General features: G+C 39.6%; 2 protein-coding genes across 2 annotated transcripts; both read left to right on the top strand.

Moving 5' to 3' along the window:
• The first annotated feature begins 560 nt into the window (after positions 1-560).
• On the top strand, positions 561-12,086 carry LOC116307860 (uncharacterized). The gene is made up of 5 exons (XM_089039782.1): positions 561-649; positions 2,398-2,510; positions 3,146-3,270; positions 10,393-10,536; positions 11,052-12,086. Exons 1-5 carry the CDS (start codon positions 593-595, stop codon positions 11,330-11,332), a joined length of 720 nt encoding a protein of 239 aa, XP_088895908.1. The 5' UTR covers positions 561-592; the 3' UTR covers positions 11,333-12,086.
• Positions 4,955-9,557, top strand: LOC148905427 (uncharacterized). Its single transcript, XM_089039780.1, has 4 exons — positions 4,955-5,393; positions 5,504-5,640; positions 6,033-7,013; positions 7,149-9,557. Exons 1-4 carry the CDS (start codon positions 4,979-4,981, stop codon positions 9,171-9,173), a joined length of 3,558 nt encoding a protein of 1,185 aa, XP_088895906.1. The 5' UTR covers positions 4,955-4,978; the 3' UTR covers positions 9,174-9,557.

Genomic DNA, 12,086 nt, shown 5'->3' with positions numbered 1-12,086 from the left:
TTTATTCGCTTATAAATCCCATTCCCAGTGCATAAAATCCCATTTCCCAGCCCAAAAAGCAGTTCCCAGCTCTCATATTACTCTTTCAGGACTCTGTCGTTCAGCGTCAAAAACGTGATTTGTGAATTTGATTCACATTTTCCATACATGGGTTCACTGGTCAAACACAGAGCATTCAGTCGAGGTTGCAAGATATGGTTCGAGATTGAATAATAGTAGTTAAACCCCCCCCAAGATACCGGGATTGCTAGACTGACTGTTCTGTTGTTTTTTTTCTTTTTAATATGGGCTTCTTGCGTAAAATTACAATCATCAATTAGCTTTTCTAAGTCTAAGGAATCAAAATCTGAATTTTTTTTTTTTGATCATCTTCTAGCGTAAGATTACAGTCATTAATTAATTTCGGTAGCATAGAAATTTCAAACAATACTATCTCCAGGCAGGTGGCAATAAATGTACAATAGCAATAAGGTCTTCAACTGATTAACAATACAAACTACAGGTAGCATAGAAATTTCAAACAATGCTATCTCCAGGTGGCAATAAATGTACAATACTGATTAAGCAGTTCCGTCTCGTGAAAAGTCTTCTGATGGATCTCTGTCTTGTTCTTCTTGCTGGTGGAATGCTGGGAGCATTGAGACGCAATGTAAGTATAGATGAAGTATAACCCTGTGAATTTATGCATATCTCAATCTCGACTACCAAGCCTCTGTCATTCTTACTGCACAACCTTGATATGCTGAGCATGCGGGGTAAGAATGCATATCTAACTCTCGAACCCAAGCCCTTGCCATTCTTACTGCGCATGCTTGATGAGCTGAGCATGCGTGGTAAGAATGCATATCTAACTCTCGAACCCAAGCCCTTGCCATTCTTACTGCGCAAGCTTGATGAGCTGAGCATGCGTGGTAAGAATGCATATCTAACTCTCGAACCCAAGCCCTTGCCATTCTTACTGCGCATGCTTGATGAGCTGAGCATGCGTGGTAAGAATGCATATCTAACTCTCGAACCCAAGCCCTTGCCATTCTTACTGCGCATGCTTGATGAGCTGAGCATGCGTGGTAAGAATGTATATCTAACTCTCGAACCCAAGCCCTTGTCATTCTTACTGCGCAAGCTTGATGAGCTGAGCATGCGTGGTAAGAATGAATATCTAACTCTCGAACCCAAGCCCTTGTCATTCTTACTGCGCAAGCTTGATGAGCTGAGCATGCGTGGTAATAAAGAATATCTAACTCTCGAACCCAAGCCCTTGTCATTCTTACTGCGCATGCTTGATGAGCTGAGCATGCGTGGTAATAAAGAATATCTAACTCTCGAACCCAAGCCCTTGTCATTCTTACTGCGCATGCTTGATGAGCTGAGCATGCGTGGTAAGAATGCATATCTAACTCTCGAACCCAAGCCCTTGTCATTGTTACTGCGCAAGCTTGATGAGCTGAGCATGCGTGGTAAGAATGCATATCTCACTCTCGAACCCAAGCCCTTGTCATTCTTACTGCGCATGCTTGATGAGCTGAGCATGCGTGGTAAGAATGCATATATCACTTTCTAACCCAGGCCCTTGCCATTCTTACTGCGCAAGCTTGATGAGCTGAGCATGCGTGGTAATAAAGAATATCTAACTCTCGAACCCAAGCCCTTGTCATTCTTACTGCGCATGCTTGATGAGCTGAGCATGCGTGGTAAGAATGCATATCTAACTCTCGAACCCAAGCCCTTGTCATTCTTACTGCGCATGCTTGATGAGCTGAGCATGCGTGGTAAGAATGCATATCTAACTCTCGAACCCAAGCCCTTGCCATTCTTACTGCGCATGCTTGATGAGCTGAGCATGCGTGGTAAGAATGCATATATCACTTTCTAACCCAGGCCCTTGCCATTCTTGCTGCGCAGGCTTGATGAGCTGAGCATGCGTGGTAAGAATGCATATATCACTTTCTAACCCAGGCCCTTGCCATTCTCACTGCGCAGGCTTGATTTCCTGGCATTTCGAGCACTTTGCGCAGTAAGAATGACAGGGCTCTGGGTAGAGAGTATCAGCCTACTACAGGTGAGAAGCGCATATGGCGCAGCGGTAATCTCTCACCAATGTCACCCGGTTGCGAGTCCCACCATGCTCGGAATTGTTTGTAAGTAGAGTTGTTTGTTTGTTCTCTACGGTGCTTTGAGGGTGTTTCTTCGAGTCCTCCGGTTTTCCTCCCTCCAAAAAATCAACTTCCACATTCTAATTCGATCTATCGGTTGCCTTGTAATTGGTTCCTACACCTGTAGGGCTTTCCATCCACCTCAGAGTGGTAACAATGTATAATTTTTTAATGTTTAAATAATTGATGAAGCTTACCTAGTGCTTATTTTGGCTGAGTGTAGTCCATTCAATTCTCTCCACAGGCCACCTTGGATAAGTTCTTTGTACTGCAAACGCTCAGCTCACTTGCCATTGGTCTGACGGCCATGTTGTCTTCACTGCGTTGTTTTGGTAACAATAGGACTACTTTCTGGAGGTAATACCGCTGTAGTCTTTGGTTACAGGCTCAATAATAACCTCTGTCCTTGTAGGTTTACTAATATTATATGAAATGCAATGGCGGCGCACTAGAGTACAGGTTTTTACCTTCCGCTCTGCGCACACCTCCAGTGAATTAATAAGCATCTCTTAGTAAGTCTGCGAGTTTGATATGGTACAAGTCATGCCATTTCTAGAACACCGTACTTACCGTTTTATAGACCTTTCCTTGATAGCTAACACGGTGCATTGTGGTCTAGCTTGGATACATACAAAAAATTCTGTTCATCAGAATACCGTTACTAGGATAGCGAACATCCTGATGGTGCGTTGTGATCTAGCTTGGGTACAAGCATCTTTTGCTTTCCTAGTGAACCCAACTGGCCAAATTCTGTAGTGCATTATTGTTCACTAAAAATCACTATTGTAATGTTAATGTATAACAACTATTTTACCAATAGATACAATAGATATTGTCACTTTAATATGATGAATTGTTCAAGAGCTTTCTGGTTGGCATTCTAAACAACCATTAAAACAAACTATGTCACTGTACGCCCACCAATAAATTTGAAGGACCGATCCATTTTGTTTTACTTCATCAACGCTTCATTAATTCTTCTTTGCTTTCAGGGAATCGTCTACCGGCATCAATCGCCTCAGCTACTTCCTGGCTGTGAATATCGTGCAACTACCTATCATAATAATCACGCCTATGGTCTACCTCAGTCTGCTCTACCCCTTGGTTTCACCTCGAGGTAAGCAAGCATATATAAAATAAGTAGATGATGGCTAGTAAACACTAGCGTGGACTGCGACGGTGTTTCTAATGAAACAGTTATCGTAGATTGATAAGTTTTACACCGTAGTGAAAATAGGAATGACGTTTCGGACGTTCGTTGACTCCGACGAAGGACTAACGTCCGAAACGTCAGTTCCTATTTTCACTACGGTGTAAAACTTATCAATCTACGATAACTGTTATATATAAAATAAACGGAGCTTGGTGGATTTAAATTGAGTCCTAACAGCGCGGACTTTGATTAGCTGAGATTCATTTGCTGATAGCACCCCTCCCCCTCCCCCTCCTCTTTTTTTTCGCAAGCGAGCTTTAAAATTGTTTTCGCATTAACAGGGAAAATACGTACGGTACTGATTTATGTACACGAAAAGCTGTCTAGAAATGTTTTAGACTCCAGTACCCTGTAACAGCCCAGATTGAGATAAAAACGAATGTATCACCTTCTTTTCCCTTGAGCCCAATAAACTGTATTTTTTCGAGGGAACATATACATATATATATATATATTTCTCTTACGCTATCAATTGTTCTAATGTGTTAAGAGGGGATGTCAGCAAAAATCGAACAATTTTGAAATTTTGTGGCAACGGTCGAAAAATCGATTTCGCTCATATTCTAACCTTAGGTAGACCTTATTCTAACTAGAACCACTATGTAGTTTGTTTTTAAAAATATCGCTTATTTTACGAGAAAAACGAGGAAATTGATTTTTGCGGATTTCAGCCTTTTGACGGCGGAAAGAAATCGACTACTTCAGAGCCTTCGCGTCGCAAAGAAAAGTAATTCAGACATATAAAACCATTATAATCTTATCAATTGGTATCTAAACTTGTTTTAGGAAAATGTTCAGCTATCTCAGTTTCCTTTTTCAAGACGAAAAAAAAATTTTTTTGACCCATACATTTTACAATACCAAGAGTATAGAAAGTTTAAAAAAATATTTTGGTATGTGCTATATAAAATAATGGGCTAAAATTTGGGCTAGTTAAAGTTAAGATGCTATATAATCTCATTCCACTGAAATTTGGTTGGGTAAATTATTTATCGCGTAAATAAAAAGCTTGAAATTCTTAAAAAATTCAGCGATTTCTCTGTCGGCAAAGATCAGTCGATTTCAATAGTTCTGCACAAACAACGCAATAAATCCGAGTTTGTTCGTTTTTCGAGCAATAATCTAAAGCAAAAATACTTTAAAAGGCCTAAGTTATTATTTTTAAGATAACGAAGAATCTTTTGAGGCTCAGATTCAAACACGCTTTGCTATTTGCGACTGAGAAGTGGACTGAGTATTGTAAGCAAACTTGAATAACTAACAAAGTGTCTAACGATTACAGTAGGGATTGCTCACCATATTTTCGGATTACTTCAGACTATTCTGCTTTAACCGTTGAATATTATTTATAGTTAGGTGAAGAATAAGTAGTCGTTCTATTTTTCTTGCTCCTACCATGATAAATTGGGAAAGGACGGTAATCCGAGATGTAAACATGTAATCCACAATGCATGCCGCTTAAAACAATACACGTCACCAGTGACACCAAACTGACAGTGACATCTGATTCTAGTTATGCATGTTGTTTTCCACTGCTAGATAGAATAGAAATACAATAACAAAAATTCAGATGCGAGTTGGTGTTGTTGCTTAAGGTGCTTGTAAACATAAAATGGAAGCTAGTTGCTCTTTTAAATCTTTGGTTGGAGGAAGCTGTGGGTTCGATCCAAAGGACAGGAAACGAGATACTACCATAATCCCTTTATTGGCCTGCAGAAAGGAGATTTTCGACCACAAGACCGCCTTTGCGTTCTCTGGCCCCGAAAATGAAGTTGACTTGATCTTGAGTCGGGCAGCCATATTTGTTTGTCCAAATGATGTTGATACGTGGTCAATATGTCCATTCCATCGTTCAAAATTAGGATTGGGATGGACAAGAGGTTGCAATACAAGGTGCAGAGTACCTGTTGAAATATCTAAGCATCAAAAGACCAAAGGAAAATGGCCGAGATTTGAAAGAGGAATAGGAAAATCCGATTCGTCTATGATATTAAATAAGACTGGCGTATTCCTACAAGTAGGTTCAGGTCAGTAACAAGTTTGCATTCCTAATGATCCTCGAGGTTTGATTTGCGCATTTTTTCTTTCTATGAAATACTTTTATAGTAATAAAAATGTTTCTTTCATTTACTTGTAGGAATGTGCATAAATTGCAGAAAAACTCTTAAACAACTCGAAGACTCCGATCCACAGACTCCGGTCACCACCAGCGCCTCCCAAAAACAGGAACTGGATGAACAGAGGATTGTTGAGCAAATAAGTAATTTGTCGCTGGTAAATATCTTTTCTCCTTGAAAACTGAAGGAATGCTTTTATTACTAAAATAAATTATTTTTGTGCGTTAGTGCTGTTTTCAAAACCCTTGGTTATTTTATATTTGTTTATTTGTTAGTCGGTTTGGTAATCAGATTAAATTAGTAAAGGCGGCGCGAGTGGCGGCGGATTGGTATAATATGAAAAAGTGTGGAGCGGGAAATGGGAAGGGGAGTGGGAAGGGAAGGGAGAGGAAGTGGGAAACTCTGAAAATCAACAAAACGTTAATGCGTATTTTACATGTTTTTGTGGGTCGGGAATTTACGTATTCTACCGATAAATGAAATCAGAATTAGAAGTGCGTTCATTTTCTTATATTTTTTTAAATTATTTTTTCTGTTAAATAATTTTAGGACGAAAAGGAGGAGGTGACGTTTAATCCAAAGTTCTCCACGCCTACAAGTCTGTATCAACCAAGCGAATCTTCTTACTTATCCGTCACTGTGGAAGAAATGGAGGTTGTTCCTTCCCCAAAAGAAAAATTGAATGCCTTCCTTTGTTCACGGGACATTAGCTCTATTCGTCATTCTCTTTCGTTGCCATGGGAACAAACATCAGAGCGCACAAAGCGTTTTCATATCCGGAAAACGCAACAGGTTGTAGATGCATGCCTGAAGGAGATTGCTCCTGAAGATTCTGAAATGCTATTTTCTGCATTGAAAGAAACGAAGTCTAATAAATGTAGTGTTGATAACTCCCTTATGGAGGCTTTATCTGAATGCTACAATAACAGCAGTTCTTGGAGCACCCGCAGACAGATATTATCCATCATGGCGGACAAATTGAGTTTTAAAGAGCTTCGCAGGTGGATACCTAGTTTGACAAGATATCGCTTCAATCTTGCAAGACACCACCTTTTACTCCACGGCAGAGGGGCAGTTTTACCTTCCACTAAGAACACGCGAATGTACGTTCAACCAGAAAAGCTTGAGCACTTCATTATATTCATTACCAGCTCACATATTGTACAAGATTTGCCATTTGGCGAGAAAACGCTTAAGTTATCGTCACAAACAGAAATCAGGATCCCAAATGTTATACGATCTTTGATACCTGAGCAAATTATTTGTCAGTACCAAAGCTATTGTCAAGAGACAGGTTTCAAACCAATGAGTCGTAGTTCGTTATGCAGAGTTCTCAGCGTATGTTCAGCTTCAATACGCAAATCTTTACAGGGCTTAGACAACTTTTCAGCACTTGGAGCAAAAGCCTTTGATGATCTTGAAGAGTTGGTTGAAAAGCTTGGAGACACTTACGGGAATGGGCTTACTTGGGCGAAGGAAATAAAGCAGAATCTCAAACTAGCAAAGCGTTACTTCAAAGGCGACTATAAGGTAAACTAAATGTTCACTTTCAGTTATTCTGCAACAATTCATTATTGAAAGCGCACGCTGCAGTAAAATCCCAAGCTCCAAACCAATGAGCATCATGAAATACATGCATAATATCGTTATAATGTTTTGTTGAAGGTTCACGTTACCAAAAGCTCAAAAGTTGCAGATCATTGCAGAACGCACGCCCTAAGTTATCCAAGTGAAGATGACCACATGGTTGACTGTGACCACGAGCATGACCTGAAATGCGATAGATGTAACTTATTTCCTGTAACTCTGAAAGAAATAAAATGCGTAGTAGAAAGCACTAGATGCACCTTGGAAGATAAAGGAGAAATGGAGTTCTTGATCTCCCAGTCCGCGCAGAACATCGAGGCCTGGAAGTCCCATCTTTTACGATCAATTAATCAAGATCAAGCAAGGCAAGAAATTATTAAAGATTTAAGAAAGGAGGCAGTGCTTTTAGTTTCCGACTGGGCAATGAAGTTTTTGCCAAGAAAGTTCCGAGAAAGCCAGCAAGACTGGTTTGGTAAGCGCGGGATCCCCTGGCACATAACTGTTGCCATGACCAAAACAGATGAAGGAGAAATGAAAATGTTGACGTTTGTACATATATTTGAAAGCTGCATTCAGGACAGTCCTGCTGTTCTGGCTATTTTTGACGACGTTCTACAGCAACTTAAGAGCATCACTTCTGACATTACCTCTCTTTACCTCAGACAAGATAATGCCGGATGTTATCATTCTGCATCGACAATCCTTGGCATTTATCAGGTTGCATCACAAAATGACTTTAATCTAGTGCGCATTGATTTCTCAGACCCGCAGGGCGGCAAAGGCGCATGCGATAGAAAGGCTGCAACTATCAAGAATCATATGAAGAAGTATTTAAACTCAGGACATGATATAGATACTGCTCAACAAATGAAGTGTGCTATGGAGTCATTTGGAGGAATCCCTGGGGTAAGAGTAACACTGTGCGGCGCTCAAGCTTCTCCAGACTTATCAGAAAAATGGGAAGGTGTGAGCTTTATTAACAACATCGCTTACAGCAATGAAGGAATTACAGTTTGGAGGGCTTATGAAATTGGTGCTGGCAAATTTATGCCTTGGAGTAGCTTTAATCTGCCCAACAAATTGCCAAAGCTCAACAAGATTCCAGATTATGAAGTATCAAAGGTTACCTTTCTTTCCATCAAAGCAAGAAAAATGCCGACAAAAAAACCCGCTCTTAAAGCTGAGTCACTGCAGAAGGTAAAAAAAGTTAAGGATAATGATGATGATGATGATGACGATGATGATAATGATGATGATGTCAACTTAACAGAAGATAACCAAGACGAAGATAGTGAGGGCGCGAAAATTGGTCGAGATGACGAAAATGCGTTATTCTTTTGCCCCGAAGAAGGCTGTATTATGTCTTTTCAGAGATATTCTTCTCTCGAAAAGCATATTGATTATGGAAGCCACAAATATGTTCTTGAGCATGAAACTCTGTATGACAGAGCTATGATTATGTACGCTACAAAGCTAGAGCATGGTGCTACTGACGTTCCTCAGATAGATGGGGACACTACCGTCAATCTAGATCATGATCAAGTGCTTCCTAAAGGATGGGCACTAAAATCAGCAGCAAAACGAAGAAGATTTAATGAAGCACAGAAAAACTATCTAACCGATATTTTTGAAAACGGAGAATCAACTGGAAGGAAGGCCAATCCTGCAGCTGTGGCCCAGACCATGAGAAGGGCCAAAAACAAAGATGGCTCAAGTATGTTCAATAAGAATGAATATCTTACGTCGCAACAAATTGCAGGCTTTTTCTCGCGTTTGGCAAGAAAAAAGAAGCTAGGCTCAGCTGATGACGAAGACAACGATGAAATGAAGAAAAATGAGGAAAACAAAGAAAAAGAATCGTTTCATGTAATGAATGAAGTAATGGAACTGGTTTCTGCACAACATCCAATCATGTTTGATCATTACAATATCTGCGAAATGGCATCCAAATCCAAGCTATCATCTTTTTCAATCCAAATGCTTCAGGAAATCTGTGCCTCCTTCGAGCTTGAGACGTCTCACATTAAGACAAGACGCAAGAAGCCATACTTACATCTCCTGCAAGAATTAGTCAACACCTGTATTTGCAGTGCGAGAACCTGAACATCTCTTATGGAAAATACAGCGATTTCCACGTTTATTTTGAAACGTTCGCTAATTAGCACGTTTGAAGTGTCAGACAGTCTGTCTCTCTTGAAGGTAAAGTTTGTTAGTTTATCCTCAGTTACCTAGGAAATTCATCTCAAAAATATGAAACACACGACGATATCTTATAATCAGATGTCACTGTCAGTTTGGTGTCACTGGTGACGTGTATTGTTTTAAGCGGCATGCATTGTGGATTACATGTTTACATCTCAGATTACCTTCCTTTCCCAATTTATCATGGTAGGAGCAAGAAAAATAGAACGACTACTTATTCTTCACCTAACTATAAATAATATTCAACGGTTAAAGCAGAATAGTCTGAAGTAATCCGAAAATATGGTGAGCAATCCCTACTGTAATCGTTAGACACTTTGTTAGTTATTCAAGTTTGCTTACAATACTCAGTCCACTTCTCAGTCGCGAATAGCAAAGCGTGTTTGAATCTGAGCCTCAAAAGATTCTTCGTTATCTTAAAAATAATAACTTAGGCCTTTTAAAGTATTTTTGCTTTAGATTATTGCTCGAAAAACGAACAAACTCGGATTTATTGCGTTGTTTGTGCAGAACTATTGAAATCGACTGATCTTTGCCGACAGAGAAATCGCTGAATTTTTTAAGAATTTCAAGCTTTTTATTTACGCGATAAATAATTTACCCAACCAAATTTCAGTGGAATAAGATTATATAGCATCTTAACTTTAACTAGCCCAAATTTTAGCCCATTATTTTATATAGCACATACCAAAATATTTTTTTAAACTTTCTATACTCTTGGTATTGTAAAATGTATGGGTCGAAAAAAATTTTTTTTCGTCTTGAAAAAGGAAACTGAGATAGCTGAACATTTTCCTAAAACAAGTTTAGATACCAATTGATAAGATTATAATGGTTTTATATGTCTGAATTACTTTTCTTTGCGACGCGAAGGCTCTGAAGTAGTCGATTTCTTTCCGCCGTCAAAAGGCTGAAATCCGCAAAAATCAATTTCCTCGTTTTTCTCGTAAAATAAGCGATATTTTTAAAAACAAACTACATAGTGGTTCTAGTTAGAATAAGGTCTACCTAAGGTTAGAATATGAGCGAAATCGATTTTTCGACCGTTGCCACAAAATGTTCGATTTTTGCTGACATCCCCTCTTAATATTATCTTATTCGGTTTTGTTGCTTTCTTCAGGTTATCTTGTTTACCATTATGTGACTGCGTTGGCTGCAGAGTTTTCCTGTACAGGCACTGGTTACGCCATCTCCACCCTCTTCAACCCTAAGAACTCTCAGATGGCGTCTGTCACTCTGACGTTGATCTTTTCACTCGTATCAGGTTAGAATTTCTATAGTTACCGTTCTTCCACTGATTATCCTACCTGCCTAAACACCATTTAATCCCTTCTCCTTACCTGCCTACCTATTTACCCACATGGCTGCCATATCTCTTTTACACTCCTGGGCCCTCCCTTCCTCTCTTCCTCCCTCCCTTCATTCTTCCCTTCCTCCCTTCCTCCCTTCCTCCCTTCCTCCCTCCCTTCCTCCCTTCCTTTATTTCTCCCTTCAATTGCTCCCTTTCTCCTTTCCTTCCTCCCTTCCTTCCTTCATTTCTCCCTTCAATTCCTCTCTTCCTCCCTCCCTTCCTTCCTCCCTCGTTCGTTCGTTCGTTCCTTTCTATCTCGTAGAATCTATATAGAGTAGCTTTCCATTACACCAACTCATCTATCTCCTTTTTTATCGCATCGCTAACAACGCTTCCCGACTCTATGCAGAAATCTTTTTTAAATAAATCAAAAATATCACTGTAAAAAAATGTATCATCTACTGACCTCATTATTCCCCATTCGCCAGGTCTGTCTCCATCCCTCTGTGATATGAACAAGTACACCTTCATTGGTCCTCTTCTCTACAACCTGTCTTTTTGCCGCTGGTATGTGGAGGCACTTTTCGAAAAAGAAGCCATTCGTTTTCCTCGCGTCATGGATCCTTTTGTTCAGGGATTGGCCAATCAGAATGGTTATTCTCTGGATAACTACGGGACCTGTATCGGGGTGATGTTCGCTTTTGGTATCGCCTATCGAGTGTTTGCTTTCATCTTCCTGGTGTTCACTAACCGTGGAAAGCAGCAGTGAAACTGTCAAGCGCCTTTCGGTTTTTCACGTTTTATCTTCTTGTTTTTAAACTTGCTGCCGTTGGCATAATATTTACCCATTTCAGACCTCATACATGTCATTCTCTAGAGAACAAAATAACCTTTGTTTGAGTTGTATCCATATTCATGTGTCTTCTCATGTGCCACCTTTAAACAAAGAAATGTTACTCTAGGGAATGACATGAGGTCTGGAATGGAAAAACATTACAGGTTTATTTTTGGACCTTGAAATACTTATGCTCATTCTCGTACCCAGGCTCTACTCAAAACACGGGGAAACAGCATAGGGTGTATTATTCTAGATTTATATTTTTTCAGTGTTAGATTTTGTTAGGTAAATGACTGATGATTTTTATGTTAGTTAACTTGTTTTTTGCCTTGGGTAGATAGTAGATAGTATATATGGGATGGAGGCATTTCGGGGAAGAATATTTTTTTGTTACCCATTCACCCCTTTGCAAAACTAAACTGCGCACCCCTATTTCCTCCAAACTAACTTTTTGACTAAAAGTCGTAAATTTTTCTCCATTTCTACTTTGTTAATTGGGCTACCTGTGGATTTTGCAGGGGTTTTCGCGCCAAAATTTGCGTGCTCCTGTGGCTTCTAAAGAATCTTATTTTCATATTTTAAAGCATATTTTAGTTAGCGTCTCTTGAAATTTAATGTGTTCTCTTCGATTTGCCTAGAAGCCTTATAAAGTAGTTATCAAAGAATAAATAAGGTTGTTGACAAA

This window comes from Actinia tenebrosa, unplaced genomic scaffold (genome assembly GCF_029948245.1).
Source record: "Actinia tenebrosa isolate PJP-AT-01 unplaced genomic scaffold, QUT_ActTen_1.0 PGA_scaffold7__59_contigs__length_16204524, whole genome shotgun sequence".
NCBI lineage: Eukaryota > Metazoa > Cnidaria > Anthozoa > Actiniaria > Actiniidae > Actinia > Actinia tenebrosa.
The sequence above is the reverse complement of the archived record's forward strand: the minus strand, read 5'-3'. Positions and strand labels throughout refer to the sequence as shown.